We start from the raw sequence: 10,227 nt of genomic DNA, 5'->3' as shown, positions 1-10,227 counted from the left end.
TGAAGCTCCCTCTCATAATCCCACAGCTTGGCAAATTGCTCTCTCTGAGTTTGTATTACCAAATCTAGAGCCATTCTTCTTGCTTTCGTGCATATCCACTTAGAAACTGAGAGACTGTACCTCATCATTATCTCATCCTTGATGTCAGTCCACTTAATACCAGGTCTTCTTCTTGCTTCATCCTTGTACATCCTTGCAATTGTACCCTGCTTCAACATCCTTGCTTTACTACTCTTCAGATGATTATGTTTATCCACATAAGATTTCACCATCCACTTCCCCTTTGGCTTCTCAACAGAGCAATAAATCTTCCACTCGCAATTTTCCTTTGTACAAATGGCTCCCAGCTTTGTTTTCTCCCATCGGCAAAGCTTCACATCGAAATTTGTCTTCAAAACATAGCGCAATAGCTGGTCTTTGAACTCTTCTCCGCTCTTGAATGTCTGCATTAACCACAGGTATGGAGGCTTCTCATTGCTGTACGTAGTTCTCGAAATCACCTTTTCCTGTCGATTGAAGTAATCCCACTCATCATCAGTGTCAACAGCAGGAGCCGGATGTTCATTATCCTTTAATTGCCTCTCCAATTCTTCTTCATCATCATCACAACCTGCACCTCTAATCTCCTCATTATCGGCATCTCTAACTTCCTCACTAGTGGCACCTCTAACTTCATCATCATGGTTATCTCCAAAGAGTGACTGAAATGGAATATCTTCTGCTTCTTCGATGACTTCTTCCTCAACCTCATCACGAGCATTGGACGATTCCCCATTGTTCTGAGCTTCCTCGTCTCTCTCTTCTTCACCGCTGTCTTCTTCACCTCTATCTTCTTCACCATTCTCCGGAACCTGTTCACCAACACTCTGCTCAATGTAGATATCTACTCCACCTACTTTCATAGCTTCACAACACATCTGATTAATAGAAGCATCTGAAGAAAGTTCCAAAATCACTTTCACCGACTCCATAGATTTTTGTGGAAGCTTGTACCAGACGTGTTTCACCTTCCCGTTTGACCCATTGTCTTCACAGAATCCTTCGAACATACACCACGTCATGTAATCTGGATCGATAGCAATGTCTTTATTCACTAATCCTCCCCGATACTGAAAGTCGTTATCTTTACGCTCCATAACGCCTCCATAATGTAGCCTAATCTTCATTAACCCTAGTTCACTGCAATCAAACCAAAGATTATGATTTAGAAACACAATCAAACCGAAGAAGAAGAAGAATCAAATAAAGATAAAGGGAAGGGATCGGGAATTACCTCATCTTTTCTGTCTCTCATAGAACATAGAAATCTGAGTTTAGAGAAGAAGAACAATGTTTAGAGAAGAAGAGAGTCTAGAACAATTCGATTGTGGGGTAAATGAAATTAGGGTTTGTTCTTCTTTCAATTTGGGGCTTTTGATGAAGGAACCCGATGTTTTAACGGTTTAATCACGTGCTTAATTAAAAAAATAACGTTGTCTTGATTCTCAGTTAAACAGAGTTAACGCTGTTAGAATCGAAATGTGAAACCTCCGAAATTCAGAAGTTGATGTATTTCATGGGTAACGCAATTTAGTCTGCGTATTAAATGGGGATTCTAAAAAGTTTGTGTATTAAAGTAGCAAAAGAAATTCAGTCCGGATATTTTTAAAGAATTTTCCCTTCCATAAACAACAAGCAGAAAATTGGGTAGTGCTAGCTAGTGCATGCTATGATACATGAATTTGAATTATACTAATACTATACATTTATACCAAATAAACTGATAAGTTAAAATGATCTTCAATTCTAAGTATACAGACCCAATAAATCTAAAATAGCATGCTTTCCAATTCTACCTGGATTGCATTGTTCTTTTTCGTCACTCTAAAGAGGCTTTAAAATATAAAAAAATTAGCAAATATACATCAGAACTTCAGAAGGTTACAACTTACAAGTTGTAGTCAACGATCCCTATCAACTCTGCCATTAACAATACGAACGGTGAAGAAATCACCACGTGTCCAAACCCCACGAACCAGAGGGAAATACAGATTGTGATCATCACTAGCACAGAGTTATCTGCTGTCCCTTTCAGCAGGTCACTGAATAAGACAGCTATAAACGCTAGAACAAAGACTAGTATCTTTGCCTGAAAAGGGACTCTTACCTTAGGTCAACCATTTCTAGTTTACCACCCATTTTCCACCTTATCATTTAATAATAATGAATTTTAAATGACATAATATTATTAATTTTCTTAATCATTTGTCCTACAAGAAACAATAGGGTTATGAAGTTTAACATCATTTGATATATAACCATGAATTCATTTATCAACAAATAGGTTGTGTGATGGACATATTCTCAATTGTAACCAAACAAAAAAATTAGAGAGTGTTTGAAAACATGTAATTGTTATTATTAGCTCGAATGACATCATTTGATCAAAGTTTTATTCTTAAATTTAACAAAATTTGTCATATTATGCCATCCTACATCACACTATCCAAGAGAGAAAATACGACTACAAAATATATAGACGATTCCGCATGCAAAAAGTTTTAGAAAAATAACAAGTTGGAATTCATTGAAAAATAACAAGGTTTAGAAAAAGAAAAAGTTTTAGAAAAATATATAGACATTCACCCAAACTATCACTTTTCAGAACTCTGCATGATAAGTAGATCGCGTCGAAAATATAATTTAGAATGAGACAACATAACACGCATAAAACATAAACAACATGATTTGTCTAATTACACTTCATATATTTATGGTTTACATTACAAACAACTTCTAGAAAGATGTCGCTCCTACCACCGTGATACTCCGTCCACCATCTATGTTATTGCCGGATAATCCATCTTCCTGACTGTTAGCATTGTCACTACCGCAACATGATCAACCCACAGAGTGATCTGGACCGTCAAAAGGCTCGAGATGATGAATATTATTGAGCCCGGTGCAGTCGTTGATGTTGATAGAAACAGGTTCCGTTAGCTGCTTCCCGTCTCGTGGAGGCGAAAAAACCACCGGAAGGTACAGTTCGGCCTCGCACGGAAACTTTGAGCTCTTGAAGTGTTCCTTTAGATCCTCCAAACCCTGTTTTGGACGGAAAAAATAACAAAACAATCATATTGTGACACCCAATTATCATAGACATTAAAAAATTGAGCTTATACTTTGGTAAGCGATTTCAAAACACTAATAATGTATACCTGAACTCTCGCATATGTGATTTGGCAAATCTTATGCGAATTAAAAATCTCCCAACGCTGAAGATGAAACGCCTTGTAAAGCCTCCAAGCTGCCTCCGGAGATGTCATGTTCACAAACCCATAACCAACATTGCACTTGTTGCTAATATCAAAGCCAAAAAAAGGAGTTACGATTTTAGTTATATATAATACTATATAGTCAATAAAGTCCGGTTGTTGATTACTTGAAATCCATCGGGAGATACACGAAATCATAAGAAGAAATTGGCTGATCAGGATGAGCTTTGTGTTCGTCCCTCTCCTCCTCGGTGATAGCTTCGTTGATGTGAATGCAGTGATTATCCAGCATATTCAACAGCAGCTTTTGACTATACAAAACCAAAAAACACTAACTATAAAATTAAATTGGAATCTCATATAAACAAAACCTATAGGAATCTGTAAAATAAGAGCATCCAGGAAAATGTTAGCCGACTAATTGTAATATCAAACACGAAGATAATTAAAAGCTTGAATTGATGGAACATAGCGTAAGAGCATTTTATCTAGAATATAAATCTTTGAATATATATAAACAGCATCTTAACACACGAATCCATGTGAATATTTTAATAAAAAAGATTAGAAAGATCTAAAATCTTTAGCCGTCCTAGAATTTGAAAAATCGTCCAACTTTAAATCTATAAAATTTAAAATACTAATAATTAGATTATAAAGCCGAACCTGTACTTGTTTGGTATGTTCTTTATCATCAAAGTGGTACGTGGATCTCTGCAACTTGGATCATTCATTGTTTCTTCACTGATAAGAAACTGACTTAGTTCCATCCTCTTCATCTGCTTTTTCCTCCCCAACTTACCCACGTTCTTGCTCTTTGTTTCAGATTCTGCTTCATCATCGATGTCACACAACGAACGCATAGAAGCTTCAACAACATCAACTCCATTATTAGGGCTCACATTCTTGCTTTTACCATTGGTCAGAATAACAGACTGCTTCAAAGGAGGAGTCAATAAAACTGGTCGCGGCTGAAACGGTAACTGCTGTTGCCTAAATGGCGTGAACTTGTTCTTAAGCCCACCTGGTCGGCTAAATTCGATCACAACTTGCTTCCCATAAATTTCTTCACCATTCATTCGATCAAACGCATTCACTGCATCTCTTACATCGTAAAACTCGATGAATCTTTGATGTTTCTTGTATGGTGTCTCTCTCAACTCTTTGATCGAACCTGGAGACAAAAATTCACAATACTATAAAGTGCTTCCATATAACCAAACTGTCTTACATGGTCTATATTCAAAAAATCAAAAGCTAGTAGATGGCATGATTATAATAATGTAAAGTGAAAATGTTTCAGTCTTTGTAAAATGTTTTAATTCCTGACATATCCACAAATCGAGAAAACGAAACTAAAAAATCTAAGACATAGAAAAACATATACCGTAAACTTGGAAAATCTGTCTGAGAGCAGTAGAAGAGACTTCAGGGTCTAGGTTAAATATCACCAACGTTCCTTGGTTACAACCACCGGGTACGGCGTTTGTATCCGGAACTACAAAGTGGGCCCACACAGGTCTACCAGAAACAAACCCACGCGCCGATGAAGAAGGTGATCTCCAAACGCTTCCACCTCCACTGCTGCTACCGAGCCTTTCTTGGTGTTGCATGTGTTTACCGCAAAACTCTCGAACAGCTCTTTTCGCGTCACGAAGATCGTAGAAATGGACGGTCACGGCTCCTTCCGAGATTCTCTCCATCTGCACGCCACGCACGTCGCCGAACACCTCCAAATCACGTCTCACCGTAGACTCGGTGACGTCACGCGGTACGTAGATCAGAGAAAGTGATCGCGTCGGCGAGTTCGACGGCGGAGATAGCCGTTGAACAGCTGAAAAACCGTTAAACCACGGACGAGGTGGTGGTGGTGGTGGAGGATGAGGAGCAGGAGGAAACATCATCGGATGTGGTGGGATATTAAAGAACGTGAACATTCTTGGATCCGATGGTGATAGTCCGTACGACGGAGGTGATGGCGGAAGCGGCGGCGGCAGAGAAGTGTACGGAAAGTGGAAACGTGAAGACATAGGGTTTAGTGGTGCCGGTACGAACTCTTGAGCTCGAGGGTCTAGATTCCCGGCGAAGGGAAAAGCTCTAAAATCTTCCATATGATTATATGAATAGGTCTTTAATTGCTTTCTTACAGGAGTAATAGTTTTCTCCGGTGAACGTGAAAGTTTTCTTGATCGTGTGAGAGAGAAGAGAGAGATACTGTAACGTCGGCTCTATCCCTTTACTCTACAGACATTAGACAAGACAGTGGAAGAGAACAAATGTTTATTTTGTTTTATTTCTTTATGTCTTTCCAATTTATAAGCGCATTTATGTTTCTCGAAAATGACTGTTGTTTTAAAAAAATAAAATAGATTATATCTCATTTCGTGAAGTTACCTTAGTACCCCTACTCACTTTTTGTAGGCTTGGGTTCTTGATTTACGAGGCAAATATATTTGTAGTAGATTAAAGTCTCTACGAGACCGGAATACTGAGTACGTGGAAAATGTGAATATTTAAAAAAATATATTTACAACTGCGAAAAGAAAACTTTGCAGTGAAGGAAAAAAAAAGTAAAAAAATTCATGGACCATTTTTTCATTTTGATATATAAGTTAATAGGGGGTATTGTTTTTATTATTACTAAGAACATGATTTTTTTAGATAATGTAATTATGTTGTCATTTTTATTTGTTAAGATCGTTATTTGGTGTTTTTAGTGTGTTATGTAGTAATGATAGGTTAATATATTTTGTGTTTGTTTTTTCGAATAATGTGTTGTTGTGTGTATATTACTTGTTATTAGTGAAATGAACATCTAATGTAAAAGAATATTGAATTTTAATAACTTTGTTGATTCTAAGATTAACGGTTTCAGCGTCAAATTGTATTATATTTTTTCATATTTTTGAAAATTATAACTTTTAAGATGTTTTTTGCCATCTCCCTATATTTTGACTTTTAGCCATCACCGTCTATGTAGTTCATTACCTTTCAGGTGTACGGTGCTTCTCACCATCACCGAAAAAAGACTTATATCTTTCTCTTGTTCTTCCTTGTCTTCTTCACCTGTGAGATTATATGGTATTTGTTGTAGATCGGGTTTATGAGTTTTCAGTTTTTCGCTTGATTCTCACGGCATTGTAGGTTGTTCCAGTCAATATTTACTGCTCCTCTTCTTCTTTAGATTTCAGCTGATGTTAGGAACTGCATCTTCTTGGTTGGGTCATAGTTTAGTCGTTTTTGATGTTGTATTCCTCAACGTTGGTTTACCGTCAATAGTCTCTGCTCGTCTTGGTTTTCAAGATCTAGTTTTTGGTGTTCTGACTTCTATGCTCTATTTCATAGCTCGAGAACGGCTTCATAGTTTGCTGATTTCGTTTCGTCTCCTTTTCCCTCTCTATTCTCACATCTCTTTGCAGCTTTCATCGCATCTTTGGTGGCTCTCTCTTTCACCATGTTTGCCACTCGAGGTTTGGATAATGTTTTCGTTCGTGCATGTTATATGGGCTTGGAAGGTTATTTCTGGTCTCAAGTTTAGTCTCTGATTTCTTGGCAGTTATCTTCCATTCTTCCTCCCTCAAGTTGTTTCTTTTATTTCCATGTTTCTTTTGTATAGGTGTGTGGAGTTAGTCTCTTGGAGCTTTGGTCTCTTCTATCTAGAGCTTTGTGGTTTTTCACTTGCATGGCCGTGTTGTATATTCTTGTTTAGTTTGTGAGACGTTTCTTATCTTTTAGCTGTGATTCCGGTGCTTTATGCATATATGTTCCTGCTTTTTGGTGACTTTGCCCTTTCGATTATTATTCTTCTTCTGACCCGTTTTCTTGGTTATTTGCATTGATGCTCTAGTTTCTTATTCTTAGTTTGATTATCTTATGATATTAATAGTGAAATAAATATATAATTTGTAAATAAAATAATAAAAAATAGTAAAAATAATAAAATGGTGACAGTTTATGTTATTTTTAATTGTAAATAAATTAAATATTTAAAATATATTTTTGTTATTTTATTTATTTCTTGAATTTTAGAGACTAATAACTAATAAGTATGAAAAGGATTAGATAGTACATAATAAGAAATTGATGGAACAAATTGCAATAACCTAAAAGAAAAAAAAATTAAAATACAAAAAAAAAAATGAGGACACATGTCAACAAATCTTCTTTTCACATGTCATAAGAAGGAAAAAAACTAATTTTATATATATAGATAGATAGATTTACAACTTCTGTGTGTAATATATAATCTCTAGAACATATGAGAACGGCAATAGTTATAATAAGAGTCGTAACCGTTGCTACATAATTTTAGCAAATTAAGTCTTAAATGACAACTCTACAAACACACACATTCATCAAACAAACTGATGGTAGCTAAGCTATTATCGATATATGTATGATAAGAGCATTATATATATTGAAGAGTTAACCAGCTTTAGCATATATAATAACTCTTTTAAGTCTTTTTTTTTTTTTTTTTTTTTTTTTTTTGTTTGTAACTGAACTCTTTTAAGTCTTTGAGGGTACATTCGTTTAGCGACTATGTGTTACATTACACATATATTCACAAGACCCAAAACTCAAATGCATAATGCTTATTATAATAAAACAAAAAGGTTTAATGATGGATGAATCAAGGATTTAAAAGCAATCGTTTTGTGTGTTTTAACAAATATTTTTTGTTTTATGCGGATATTGGTATAGTGAAGAAAGTGTTGTTAAACACGAAGTAGTGACCAAACACACGTGCATGAAAATCTCGGTTCGAGAAGAAGACTCCTCAAAACCAACGACCAAAACCATAATCTTGTTCTTCGTTTATTTTACCAGGTAAGCAAATTACTAAAGTAATACAACTTCTTGCTTACCACGTTTGCTTCAGTTTATTTTACTTAGTTGTTGTACAAATATGATTCTTCTTGGGAACCGTACAAGGTCAAACCAAGTTATGGTCAAGATATAAGAAAATTCATTTTGTGACATTGCTATGGAATCTCTTTTAGGCTTTACTATTCTCATATTCTTTGATTGTTTTCTTTCTTTTCACATATCTAAATCTTCTTACATCATCATTATAAATTGACAATATTTATTTCGGAACTGAACCAACCTAATCGAAATGAACCAAAAACTCGGTTTTTAGTTTTAGTTTTACAATAAACGATTTATCCAAACTGAAATTCAAAACCAAACCCACAAAACCCTATAGAAAAAAAAACAAAATATCAACCCTGTAGTTATTTTAAATTTACAATATATGAATATTTTTAATTCTCATTTTAGTTAGTAAGTGGACTATTATGTTTCTAAGAAATAATACACTGGCATATACATGTTTTTATATGCATAACTAGATTTTTGATCCGCGTTAAAACACGGATTATGTTTATTTTTTATATAAAACCGATAAATAAAATGATATAAATTATAAGAAAAAATCTTATTAAAGCTTTTAGGGTTGAAAAATATATTTGAACCCAAAGAAGTGAATCAAAACCAAACAAAAAAAAATTATACCAAATTCGAACCAAAATTGGTAAGATATCTGAATGGATCCAAAATTTTGGTATATGAAAAATTGGATCTATACTTAAATATATTAGTTATTTTTAAATCTTATATACTAAAAATATCCAACACACTCAAAAATATTTGAAATTATCCAAATTATATGAAAGATAGTTAAAAGTATATATATATATTCAAAAATACTCAAAAAATACCCTAGATACCTATTAGTTTTCTATCTAAATAGCTAAAAGTAACTAATTCCATGTTAATCTTAAATATTTGGCATAAAATATTCAAATTTATATGTTTTATATTATTTTTGTTTTTGGACTTTAAGGTATCTTGAAATTATTAAAAAATTATACAGTTTTAAATGAATATTTGAACCTGAATTGAACTCGCAAAAATTTGACTCGAACCCGAAATGAAATTTATAAATAGTCAAATAAAACTTAAATCTCTAAAAACCCAAAACCAAAATAGATTTGAACCAACCTCAAATAGAGATTCTAACCGAATAGACCCGAACCAAACTCGAACGGATACTTGAATATCCATCCCTAAAGTATTTAGTGATTATCGTTAATATTATTAGAAACCATTTGTTAAATATATAGTTAAGATCTGGAAATCAAAACATCTAGATTAATATTTAATATGCAGTTAAGAAGCATTAAAATAATTAATAGTGTACGTGTGCCGGGCAATGCATCTTTTACTTACTATAGCCATTATCATGAAAAATATGTATAACTGGTGAACAATCCCTTGTTTTACTGCTGAATGGTTTACTAAATTATAATATTTTCCTAAAAATCCTCCATTTATATTCAATATATGCCCAAACATTTAAAATATTAAAAGCAATATATTTGGTAACAATATTTCAAAATTATACTTAACAAAATCGGTAATAGATTTGCTCAAATTATTTTTAACTCTGGTTATTATTAAAATCATCAATTGTAAAAAATAAAAAGCGATACGGCTTAAAATGTTAATAAAAAAAAGCCATATGACTTCAACTAATAATAAAACAGATCTACTTTTTTAAATAAATAATACTAAAACCGTTCTACACAAACTCAAAAAATAAGAAATGCAGAACAGAGTACATAGAGCTCTCCTTCTCCCATAGTTGAAAACATCAATGAAAGGATTTTATGATCCTCTTCTTACCGAAAACCACCTTCTGAATTAATTGACTCTCGCATCAATCTGAGACCCTTCTGAACAACATAAGATTGATGTATGTGATCCCTTATAACGCTTTGAGCGATTTCAGTTGTCGTAGTGTTATTGATATCCAGTGTATGGTCAAGAGACCAGACCTGAATGAAGGAGACACCAATCGCTATTCCTTCAAGAAGGTAATGAAACTGAGGCATATCTTCCCTTGCGTCACAATTTTACAACTCAAAGATGATCTTATGGTATGTAAAAGTTTAGATTATTGATAAGC

At 34.0% G+C, this 10,227-nt stretch overlaps 1 protein-coding gene across 1 annotated transcript; it reads right to left on the bottom strand.

Moving 5' to 3' along the window:
• Nucleotides 1–2,631: 2,631 nt before the first annotated feature.
• LOC106304539 (protein terminal ear1 homolog) lies at nt 2,632–5,511 on the bottom strand. Its single transcript, XM_013740940.1, has 5 exons — nt 4,642–5,511; nt 3,921–4,428; nt 3,422–3,565; nt 3,198–3,339; nt 2,632–3,081 (listed from the first exon to the last, which is right to left on the bottom strand). Exons 1-5 carry the CDS (start codon nt 5,363–5,365, stop codon nt 2,881–2,883), a joined length of 1,719 nt encoding a protein of 572 aa, XP_013596394.1. The 5' UTR covers nt 5,366–5,511; the 3' UTR covers nt 2,632–2,880.
• Nucleotides 5,512–10,227: the final 4,716 nt, after the last annotated feature.

This window comes from Brassica oleracea, chromosome C7 (assembly GCF_000695525.1).
Source record: "Brassica oleracea var. oleracea cultivar TO1000 chromosome C7, BOL, whole genome shotgun sequence".
Classification (NCBI taxonomy): Eukaryota; Viridiplantae; Streptophyta; class Magnoliopsida; order Brassicales; family Brassicaceae; genus Brassica; species Brassica oleracea.
The sequence above is the reverse complement of the archived record's forward strand: the minus strand, read 5'-3'. Positions and strand labels throughout refer to the sequence as shown.

What these genes read in the sequence shown, in the direction of transcription:
- LOC106304539 (XM_013740940.1), bottom strand. Translation starts at nt 5,365, where the DNA reads ATGGAAGATTTTAGAGCTTTTCCCTTCGCCGGGAATCTAGACCCTCGA. An exon ending in TATCTCCCGATGGATTTCAA is followed by an intron (nt 3,340 to 3,421) that starts GTAATCAACAAC and finishes CTTTGATATTAG; the next exon opens with CAACAAGTGCAATGTTGGTT. An exon ending in TCACATATGCGAGAGTTCAG is followed by an intron (nt 3,082 to 3,197) that starts GTATACATTATT and finishes CGTCCAAAACAG; the next exon opens with GGTTTGGAGGATCTAAAGGA.